Genomic DNA, 12274 nt, shown 5'->3' with positions numbered 1-12274 from the left:
CTGCCGTTTAAATAGCACGGTTAAATGTCTATCGGCCATTTTACTCAAAGTTGCTGGTTAAAACCATTCTTCACTCTAATAATTGAATGATGCAACTTACTACTTAGCTAGTTTAGCTAAGTAATCTAGTTTAAATTATTCTAATATCTAGTATAAAATTGTAATTCAGTACATAGAGAGCACAAACTGGCAGAGTTTTTCCAAAATTAACTTAAGTTCCCTTCAAATGGCAGATCTGAATGTTTCCAAAGCCAAAATTTTTTGTTTTCCAATCTTTCTGATAATATGCATGCGATATTTTGTAAAAAGTTGTCTGTCCCCTTATGCTTAAGTTTAGTTTAGATTTTACTTTCATTTTCACAATTACCGGTACAATATGCTAAAGAAATTCACACCGAGTTTTCCATAAAATCAATCCAGCAATAATTAAATGGTGACAAATTTCATGTAATGGTTGGATGCCAAAAAAATAATTTTGAAGAGATTTTTTGATGGTGGTGAAGTTTGCATTTATTTGAGTGAGAGCGCTCTTGTGCGTATAATTATGGATGTGCGTTTTTTTATGTGTGTGTGGCATGTGTTTATGAGAGAACGAGATTGGGATTGTTAGTGTGAGAGAAATTTTTCGTTCAAATTTTAGAAACAAGAGGCAGAGTGCGAAACCTGTGAGAAAGAAAGAAAAATTAGAAAAACTTTTATATGTTAGCTATAAATTGGGGCTCCTAAATCTTCCAATACCAAAAACTGTGTCTTTCAATCGCTCTGATAACACCTCTGCCAGGTTTTGAAAACGTAATTGTCCGGCTGAGCTTATGAAATATCAAAATTGAAATAAAATCTTAAAACTTTTGAAAATTTTCAAAGTTTTTCTTTTCAAAATTACGGTTACCATTACAATTGCCTAAGAAACTCAAAGCTAGTTTAAGTTAAACAAAGAAGAACTACTTGAACAGTGACGAACCTTGAGTAGTGACCAATAGACAAAAAAAATTAAAATTAAAATGTTACGAGAAAGTCATTATCTTAAGACTTGAACGAAGTTTGTCTGAATACTTTTTCATCAAAATTAAAAGACACCTCATTTATTAACAAAAAATAGTATACTCATATCTGAATAAATTGTCAAGAAATATCAGACAGAAAAGGGAGCCACTTAAACCTTTCTTCAACAAAATGTTCGCCTATATGCAATTTGCAGCTGTATATTTAAAACAAATTTCTGCAATAAATTGTTCAGCAACAATTGTTTTATAAAGCAGCATTAAATTCGGTTCTCTCGGTTTGACCATTAGGATTCCCAGCTGCAATTTTTAAAATTTTTTCATCATAAATTTGTTTTACAGAAGGTCATGTGTCTTCGTGCTTTTTGAAAAAATAACAGTTGCGAAATGACTTGTTCGATGTGTAACTACATATATACCCAGGTCGGCACTTCTTAGTAGTCATATAAAGATCATATATGATGTCATAAAAATCATAACGTATTTCCTGGGGCGATCTTAGTATGACTACTAAAAAATCATACTTGATCCTTTTATGAAATTAAAATCATAAATGACAGTTAATACTGCTCGTAGATCGCAAGCATTCGAAAACCGATAGCTGACCAAATGAAGCAACTACAAACCAGTCTTTGACTTCTATGAAGTCACTTATGATTATTTTTTACTGCAGAGAAATCATATATGATCCTTAAATGACTACTATGAAATCATATATGATCCTTTAATGACGACTAAGAAATCATATATGATCGTTGTATGACTAGGAAATCATATATAATCCTTGTATAACTGCTGAAAAATTATACAGGATCATTTTATGACCACTAAAAAGCCTTATATGATGGTTGTATGACTAGCAAGATTTCATATATGCTGGTTTTATGACTACTAAGAAATCATATATGATGATTGTATTACTACCAAGCAATCATATATGATACTTGTATGACAAAGGAAAAGGGTGCTCCTGTTGAGTTCGATGATAAAATCTTTTCTAAATTAAATCCTTCTGTTTTAAATTGCTGAATTATATTTAGCAGCATCTTAAGTTTTCTAAAATCTTCTCAAGGTCGTAATATATTCTCAGGACTTTAACAGAAAAATCAAGTTAGTGTTTTCGGTAAGTGAAGTATTTTTTTCACTTCCATCTAATTTAAAGCGCCACCTCTCAATAAATGGTCAATTAATGTTTAACAATATGGTAATAAAACGCGTCGGAGTGTTCTGCAAGCTCAAAAAAACATTACTGATATTTCCAAATTATTTTTTTGCAAATTTAATAAATTGGCTTTTTAAATTCAGTGAAAAACTGCCAATTATTCACTTTTGTGACTATCCGATAGTGACAACTTGGGAAAGGGTTTTTTAATTCCTGTTTGTCTCAAAGAGTGAAAGTTTTGAAAACTAAAATTTTTGAACTTCGGATCAGCCTTTCTGCATCTTATGCAGCAATGTTTACTTCGTGTGCTTTAAAAGTTCAAAACGGTTTTATAAAATCTAGGTTGTGGTATTTTGAATGGAATGGTTTGATTGGAGCGTACCTACTGACTAAGTTAAAACCATTAGCAAAAACAGAAATTGTATGCAATTGCAAAGAAACGGACTCTTGAAAAGCATCTGTGTCAAACTCTTGACGATTGCTCAACTCCTTTTGGCCCATCCTTTTTTTCGGGTCAAGCAGAAGAAGTTAAACGTGTCGCCTCGGATCATGCTGCAGTTCACGGACACAAAATTTTTTAGCTGAGTAAAATCTACGAAAAAACAATTAAGAAAAAGTCCCAGTTTTATTGTAGGTTGAGCATAACTTTTTAACTCGGCGAATTGCCTCAAGCGTGGTCTCCTTCACTCCAGTTACGTCAAAATAAGATATTTTTTATTTGGAGGTGTGTACTTAGAACTTTACAATGCGATATTGATGTTGCATCTTTGAATTGATGTAAATTCTCAATGACAATGCTCGATTTTATCCTTTGGTCTCGCTCTCAACTTTGTTTTAGAAAAAGAAAAGGAGGGCAAAAACAGAACACCAAAAATAACGGACCCAAAACCGAAACGCACGGCCAACCTTGGGGACTTCAGAGAAAATGGCGCGATAACCACTATACCAATTGTGTCATACATGTGGCATAAAGAGTAAAAAGATTTAAATAATTGCTTTTCACAAATCTAACTAGTCAGCAGACGTCCCAAGTTTTTTTGTTCCGACCCCTCTTGAGGGGGGGGGGGAGGAACTATATACTCAAATGGGTTTTTTTGTTCAGTCAATTTTGGCCGATCGATATAATAATCGTAGAGAGTTGTGAGTGGTATCATTAGAAAGCCCGTCCAGCGTAGAATATGGAATTAAAAAGATTTTTCCATTTTTCGCTTTTTATAAGGAGTCATCGCGGTTTAAAGTTTTGTGAATATTAGACTTAAAGTGAAATATGTAAACAAAACCCCGTATAAATTGAAATTGGAAGCTAATAACTGCACCGATTTCAAAAAAATAAAAGAATAATATGATTATTAAGGGTTTAGTCATTTTTTTTAAACTTGAAATTCCTTCTATGACAGTAGCTGGTTGATTCGATTGCAAGAACCTGGTTAAAAACAGTTAATCGCAACTTATAGTCTGAACAACAAACATTTTTTATGTTGACTTACTCATGTAGTTCTCAGAACATACATTTCAGTTGCACCACTTTGGGATACTCCTTTTTCATCCCATGACGCGTGAAGGGATGTCCGCGTCTCAATCTTTGACATAATTTTGCGCTACACTGCATTACGACTGAAAACCCGTACGTCTCTTCAACTTCGTCCTTCTTTTCGTCTACTTTGTTTTCCAAATAATAACCTACAGAACTCTACTCCGACAAGTTTGGAGACAAACTGATTGAGACGTCTCTCATGTAATTCTTTTTCACTTCCTGCTTGTACAGGCACATCGACTACTGATTTTCACTTTTCTTTCATCGGACATGATAGCTAGACGCGGACCCCAGCTTTTGTTTTCTTTTGTCAATGCATTTTAGTTTAACGTTGAAGAAAGAAAGAGGTGCCCAAATCAACTGTTTTCTCTACAAATGCAATCTGAGCGTCATCTTCATTTTTTGACACTTTTTGTAACTACTCAGAAATCGTATATGATGATTGTATGACTACCAATCAATCATATATGATACTTGTATGACAAAGGAAAAGGGTGCTCCTGTTGAGTCCGATGATAAAATCCTTTCTAAAAGAAATCCTTCTGTTTTAAATTGCCGAATTATATTTAGCAGCATCTTGAAATGAAATTGAAATTGGAAGCTAATAACTGCACCAATTTCAAAAAAAATAAAAGAATAATATGATTACCAGGTCAAGATTAAGATTTGTGTTGTATAACGACTGGCAATTCTTGTCCAATTAGAAGAAAACCAAAAATCAAATAATCCACTCATTAAGGGTATAGTCATTTCTTTTTGAACATGAAATTCCTTCTATGACTGTAGCTGGTTGATTCGATTGCAAGAACCTGGTTAAAAACAGTTAATCGCAACTTATAGTCTGAACAACAAACATTTTTAAAAGTTGACTTACTCATGTAGTTCTCAGAACATACATTTCAGTTGCACCACTTTGGGATACTCCTTTTTGATCCCATGACGCGTGAAGGGATGTCCGCGTCTCAATCTTTGACATATTTTTGCGCTACACTGCATGATGACTGAAAATCCGTACGTCTCTTCAATTTCGTCCGTCCTTCTTTTCTTCTACTTTGCTTTCCAAATAACAACCTACAGAACTCTTGGAGACAAACTGCTTGAGACGTCACTCTTGTAATTCTTTTTCACTTCCTGCTTGTACAGGCACATCGACTACTGATTTTCACTTATTATTTCATCGGACATGATAGCTTCAAATCGCGGGAAATTTGAAGTAATGCATAAAATTTATGAAAAAGCTATGAAAGGGTATATACTTTTTTGATTTCCCGGATACCATAGTAAAGCCATCTATAAGTTCAAAAAACAGAAAAACAAGTAAAAATTACAGTGGTGATATTAATATGACATTAAGCTTTCGAAAAAATTAAGTTCCTTTAAATTCTTCTTGGCATACATATGCATGTAGGAAACACAGAGCAAGCATGCGGAAAACACGTACTATACGTGGATATTTAGAGAACTGTGGAGCCTCCGAAAAGGCAGTTATAAGTTAAAAAACACAGAAAAACAAGTAAAAACTACAGTGGTAATATTAAAGACAATAAGCCTTCGAAAAAGCAAATTCAGTTCTTTTTTATTCTTCTTGGCAAGCATATGCATGTAGGAAACACATAGAAACATTGCAAAAGCCACGTACTATATGTGGATTTTTTGAGAACCAGTGGGTCTTAGAAAAGGCATTTATAAGTTAAAAAAACAGAAAAACAAGTAAAAATTACACTGGTGATTTTAATATGACATTAAGCTTTAGAAAAAGCAGATTCAGTTCCTTTATATTCTTCTTGGCATCCATATGCATGCAGCAAACACAGAGCAGCCATGCAAAAATCGCGTACTATACGTGGATATTGAGAAAACCATAGAGCTATACAGGAACCGTTATGGAACAATTTGTCGGTTATGCAAGAACTATGTATGAATCTTGTAAGAACCATTTGTAGATCATGTAAGAATCATGTAACTAATCACAAAGGTTTTGTTGTAATAACCTGTTAAGGACCATGTTTGGAACATGTAAAAAACATGTTGGAACCATATATGAGCCATCAAAGAAACATATAAGAACCATATATGGATCATGTAACCACCATGTAACTAATCACAGAGGTTTTGTTGTAAGGTAATGTGACAATATAATAACCATGTAAGAAACATGCCGGAACCATTTAAGAAGCATTTAGGAACCATATTTGGACCATATAAGAACCATATATGGACCATATAAGAACCATATATGAACCATATAAGAACCATATATGGACCATGTAAGAAACATATATGGTACCAATATGCCATAAGTTGTGTAAAGCGTTTTAAGCTGGAACTGCTGCATTAGCTTTGTATGGGCGTTGAAAGAACGCATAATTCACCATATTGGATTCTTGGATGCCATATAAGAATCATATATGGAGATCTTGGCAACCATAGCAAGATCATATAAGAAAAATTATTATGGCCTGTATGGGACCATATATGGTTCTTGGATATGGTTGCCAAGAAAGGTCAACCCGGATTGCTGACTTTCTGTACAATCAACAGCTTCAATAACAAATGATGTTTGGATCAAACAACGAGGCTCGTTAATGTGCGTAGGCACGCTATGTTCCGACCCAACTCACCCACACTTAATTGGCTTAATTGTGTTCCAAATGAAAGCAAAAATTTCCAAAAACATATATCGTTCAATAAACTACAAATGGGATACCACAAAGCCACGCTAGAGGGGCGATGGAACCTGTTGTTTATAAGACTACTAGAAAATGCAATTATAAAAATCAAATTACAAACATTAATTACGAACCAAAACTCGATGTCTATATTGAAAAAATAACAACGAAATCAAACTCGTATCAGATAAAATCTGAAAAAAAAACAAAATAAGCTATAATTCATTAGAAAAGATTTTGGAGCTGTCCTCAATACGTTTCTATTTTTATGGAAAAAATTATTTCGAATTGATTAATATCATTAAAAAAACTGAAAATGACAAATTATTCATTTATATCTCCATAGTAAGCAATTGAGATCTGTCATTATCCAGGAAAGGTCATACCACAACAAAAAAATGACAACAAAAAATACCGGCTAAAAACACTGTTAAGCAGTTAAAATCATAAATCTGTCACTAAGAGCATCAAGATATTCCAATTGCACATTTTTTCGAAGCCAATTGGACCAATAATGATATAATTTAAAAGAAACCATAAACCTTTTGAAATCTACAAACACATAATCTCAAACATTTTATGAAATCTCTTAGTAAGGGTAGTAATAATGCCCAGACACAAACAATTGAAAGAAAAAAAGTTTTAAAGATTAAAATATAGCTCACTGAAAACGCGTTCATAACTGTTCTTACAGAGACTCAGCTACAAATCGACCGAAAATTGATTCAACAAATGGCGAAGCTCAAGAATCCAGAGTGTTTTTGAAAACAAATATTTTCAAAAGCCGTAGCATACATAGGATTTCAAAGAATGGTTAAAATAAATTGCAACACCTCACGAAGCCAACTGCGCCTGTTTATAATGAGACTAAATTGCAAGACTACAGAATTAAAACAAATACAGGCAGAAGCTCAAATTTCACAATCAATTTTACGAAATCACAGTGTTCAAGGCCTTATGATTTTAGTTTGTTATTTGCATGGACCGTAAATCATCACTTACTTCTCATCTTAACATTAACGCGTCCTCTTTATGGAAAATCTACGTAGACATCACAACAAAAACAGACCAAAAAATTGAACAGCAGAAAAATATCGAAATTTTTTAATGATACTAAATGGTCGAAGCTATCAGTCAAAACATATAACCAATCACGAAACAAATCATGGAGTTAGGAAAAGTAGTTGAGACTTCTCATTAATGAGGTTGACTTCTCATTAGTGAAGTAGTATTCAACCTCACTATAGGCAAACACAAAATTAAAAGCAAGAAAGGGACAGTTGAAACAATTGTTTTAAAAATAGAAGTTAATTTGAAAGTCATTAAAACAAATAGCTACAAAACGAAGTCATTAAAGAAGTTCAACTGTACTTCCTTAAAATTAAATTGAGACCCATCATTATCACGTATATGTTGTATACTAAAAAGAAGAAAGGCAAACATAGGCAAAGATGAAAAAACTCCACTTTTATAAGGGAAATGTGTCTCAGCCAAAAAGCATAAATTATTCAGCATAAACAATTAACACATTCAGATATGGCTTCTCGCAACTCTTGTGTTTTGTTTTCAGTTATCTTGTTTTTCCATTGGACCTGTCAATAATTCTTTTCAATGTGATAATTCGAAAAGGAAAAAATGAACTTACAAAATATTCCATTATGCTCAAAACACCAAAAAAAAACAGAGAACTCGTAAAATCAAAACCAAGAAACATTCAGTTAACTAAAAAACCGTTACAAACAAAAACTCATAACTCAGAGGAAATTAGTTTCTCCTGTTTTTACTGAGATTATGCCTGAAGTTGAGAAAAGTAAATAAATTAGATGCAAAGTTCAAACAAATATTCACTGACATTTTCATAAAACAATTGAATTTACAGTCATAAGCGACATTAGATAACAACTGAAAACAATATCTAGGTTCACTTTTATTTTTTTTTAAAATCAATTGGATCTTTTAATTGGGGAGAATAAGTTATTGGACTACAACGAGCATAACAAATTAAAGCAAAACATAAGCTCTCCAAAAAAGTTTACGAAAACAATTGGTAACCCATAAAATTCATGTGCTTAACTCTGAAACCATAGGGCCTCCTTTTTTGAAAATAGCATCTGTCAATAAATGATTCCTGTTTTGTTACTCTTGTCAAAAATTTACATAAAAAACTATAAATGCGGAACTTTTTATAATAAGGCAGCACCCAATTAAAATCAATTTTTTAACGGTAAGGATCCATGGTGAGATGCAGATCAGACCTGATTGTTGCTGCGCGGCTAAAAATATCCTCATTTGACTCATTTGTTCAAGTGGTTGCGAAATAGATCACTTTTTAAACTCAATTTTTCAGTATGTCAAAAAAATCATGAACTTTGTATATTTATCGAGTTTAAAATTGCCAAAAACTCACAATATGGTAATTCCAGAAGACTTATAAGGCCGGCAAGAGTTTTATTTTGTTACTGAATTTACAAGGAATATAAGTACAAATTCAAGGTGGTGTCCACTTTCAGCAAATTTGAACAAAGTGGGTTAAAAAAAAGCGTATTTGCTCCCACTTTTGCCGGAAAAAAATTCAGAATTATTTAAAAGTTTAGCATTAATTCTAGTCACAAACACACACCGACCAATTCAGCAACCCTACCCTATCTTTAGAGATAAAATGAAATACCAAAAATTAACTATAATTTGGAAAAAATACGGAAAATGTATTAAAACAAGGTAATATTGTTTGCTATTCACAAAACTTTAAACGCTTTAAACCTCGGTGACTCCCTTTAAAAATCAAAAATAAAAAAAAAATCTTTTTAGTTCTTTTTAGTTCCATATTCTACGCTGGACGGGCTTTCTAATCATACCACTCACAACTCTCTACAATGATTATATCGATCGGCCAAAATAGTCTGCACAAAAAAAACCCATTTGAATATATAGTTCCTCCCCCTCAAAAGTGGGTCGGAACAACAAGGTACCTAATAAACAAAAAGCAGGAGAGTCAGTTTGATAGCTGAAGACAAAACAAAAAGTTGAGGTAAGGGACGTCATCTGACCAATTGTCTACGAACATGAAATAGAGTCGACAGGAAACCGAGCGAGCAGCCCCTGGCAAAAAGAGTGCCAAAGAGGTGTGAGGCCGATTGAACTATGTGCGACAAAATAGAAACTAGCTAGAAGCGACATATTATAGTTATATTGTTAAATTCCAGGAAAGCTGACCGCGATCAAAATATGTCATTTTCTTGAAAAAAACAAGAGAAGGACAAGCAATAAGCATAATACAGCAGTAACTTATGATACCACATTGTAACACAAGTCAGCTTTTACTGCTGAATCTTGAGAAACAGAGAAGAACCGAAACTCGTGATTCAACTGCCACACACTAGAAAACAAAACATCAAAACAAACAGCCTACGTACTAGAAAGAATCAATATAATGTAATCAAATTTGGGGACTGCTTTTCATTTGGAAATATCCTACATCACCGAGGAAAAATGTAGCTAAGGTTGGAAAAGTGAAAAAGGCGCAATTGATGCGGTTCGGATATAGAAAACTAACTCGGAAAATTTTTTGAAAAACTCGTTATTTTTAACTGGAGTGTGTGATTTTCAAATTGATATTCTATGTGTTGAGTCTCGCACAACTAGCAAACCTTCTTGAGAGCGATTAATTTTTTTTGATGATTTTTGTTCCTTTGTCCAATTTTTGTTCAAATTGGTGCTTTTTTAAATCTATTTCTGTATAAAACTGTTCGTCATTTGCTTTGATTTTAATCGTATTGTTAAAGGCTAACGACAAAAGTAACAAAAAAAACAAAGGAGATAAAATATCTGAAGGGTGGCAACTTTTTTCAGTAATTGGTCGCAGATAACTCCAAAATAATCTAAAATAATGTCAGTAAAAATTTTCTGCAAGTCATCTTTTTCTTTGTTTAAGGTACGATCCCGCTTCATCGGCAATTAATGATATAGCCCTAGCTAGACTCAAAAGACCATGGAAAGTGCCAAATTCTGAAATAAAAATCTGCACTGAAGTCGATCACAGTGTAGGTGGTTTGTACACAGCAATTGGAATGGGCCTTCGTATTGAAGGTGATCACAATTCGTTACCTGGGGTTTTACAGGAAACTGTCCTCAAGGAAGATCCGACTGGAAATTCGTGTGGAAATTTTCGAAAAATGGAGGAAAATTTTCATGAAACCATCTTTCTTAGGAAAAGCAGAAAGTTTTCCGCTAAATATACTATGAGTAACACTTTTAACGTCTTTGCGATGCAACTCTACGCATCTTCTAAAATCTTTTTACCTTTGTTTGATCTTGCTGACAAATTATTGCTCGGAGTTAACTAACCTTGCGAAAATTCTGTAGAAGAAATCTCGTAAAATTTTTCGACAAAGAGTTTTCAAAGTAACTATTTATTAGACAGAATCTTTAGGATATATCTTTTCGTGATGTATTTGAGCTCATTTTTGACGAAGAAAGTTCAAAACTAGATACTTTCTGTCTATTCGCTAAAATAGCAGGTATGTTTTGAAAAGATAATGAGCCGAAAATTTAATTGTTCCAACATTTTCTGAAAAAATTTGTGAGAATTTTATGCTAGCCCCATTTTTTTTGGTCAGACAATTTTTGACTCTTTTTGAGTGCATCCCAGGCTAGCATATGTGGTACCAAGTTGAAGCTCTCCTCGTATAGAATTTCATTACAAAGAGAAATTTCGGGAAAATTTGCTTTTTTGAGAAACAAAAATTTTTAATTGTTTAGCCACAATTCAATCGTTTACAATATTTAGTGTTTATTTTTGAGGGTATCTTTGAAAAACAAGCACTTTAGCGTTTTGTCACCTTCTCCATATAGTAAAGAGATACAAAAAATTGTTTTTTTTCGTTCTTTCCAATAGCTTCAACTGTCTCAATCGTTTTTTTTGTGATTGTGGTATCTTTTTGACTTCGAAAATAGTTGTTTTAAAAAATTCTCTATGTCATTTAACTCTAGTTTGTCTAATCATAGTCACTTTTGGCGACTTGTCTGATTGAATAGAAGAAGTCTTTGTTTTCATTCATGCTTATTTATACTTGGAAAATAAATGCTTAGAAATGACAGCTTTTTTTAAAAAAAAATAACATTTTATTTTTTTTAATGTTTTTTCTCTATTTTGCTCTGTTTACGGTTTTGTTGTTGAGAGTTTTATTAAATTTTAATTTGAAGCAACTTATAACAATTTCGGACATCAATTTTTCCGTCTAGCTAGGCTCTTAATTGTTTCAACGTCATTTTTCAGGAGACAGGTTTTGCAACTCTACGTAAAAGAGTTCATTCATTAGTGATGAACATTTGCCGCTCTGTTCAGAAGAAAACAATTAGGAAATCTGAGCTGCTCTCTATTAAAAAATTTGAATAAAGATTTTTTTTCATGATTCTTATGAAAAAGTAGAAAGTGAATTCAATTAGTTCTTAGCTTAAACTGTCTCAATCGCTTTTTGTAATACTGGTAATTTTTTTACTTTAAAAATAGTGTTTTTTAGAAAATTTTCTATATTATTTTTTTCTAGTTGGCCAAATCATAGTTACTTTGGCGATTTGCCTAGTTATCGGTAATTCTGGCAATGTGCATTGACAAGAGGAAGTCTCTGTTGCATTCAGTTTCCGTTATATTCGTAGATTACCTGCTCTGAAATTGCAGTTTTTTAAAAATAACATTTTTTTAAAAATTTGTTCGGACATGTCTTCTCTCTATTTTGCTGTGTTTCCGGTCTTGTTGATCAGAATTTTGTAAGATTTTAAATTGAAGCAACTTATGACAATTTGACTTATGACGGATTGCAGATTTTCCGCTATACTCTTAATTGTTCCCACGTCTTTTTCAGCAGACGAACTTTGCAACTGTACGTAAACAAAAATTCACCATTGATGA

General features: G+C 32.9%; 1 protein-coding gene across 4 annotated transcripts in view; it reads left to right on the top strand.

Annotated features, from left to right (window-relative positions):
• The window catches only part of LOC142338616 (cathepsin G-like), a 78811-nt gene that overhangs the window by 40084 nt on the left and 26453 nt on the right, over positions 1–12274 (top strand). For 3 of the 4 annotated variants that reach the window (XM_075388449.1, XM_075388450.1, XM_075388448.1), the window contains 3 exons: positions 3002–3137; positions 9438–9488; positions 10298–10544. In XM_075388449.1, coding sequence (XP_075244564.1) covers positions 3002–3137; positions 9438–9488; positions 10298–10544 — 434 coding nt within the window. The remainder of the gene's footprint in view (positions 1–3001; positions 3138–9437; positions 9489–10297; positions 10545–12274) is intronic. The other variant, XM_075388451.1, reaches the window with a different exon arrangement.

The sequence above is a fragment of the Convolutriloba macropyga genome, chromosome 4 (genome assembly GCF_964194025.1).
Source record: "Convolutriloba macropyga chromosome 4, txConMacr16.3, whole genome shotgun sequence".
NCBI lineage: Eukaryota > Metazoa > Xenacoelomorpha > Acoela > Convolutidae > Convolutriloba > Convolutriloba macropyga.
The sequence above is the reverse complement of the archived record's forward strand: the minus strand, read 5'-3'. Positions and strand labels throughout refer to the sequence as shown.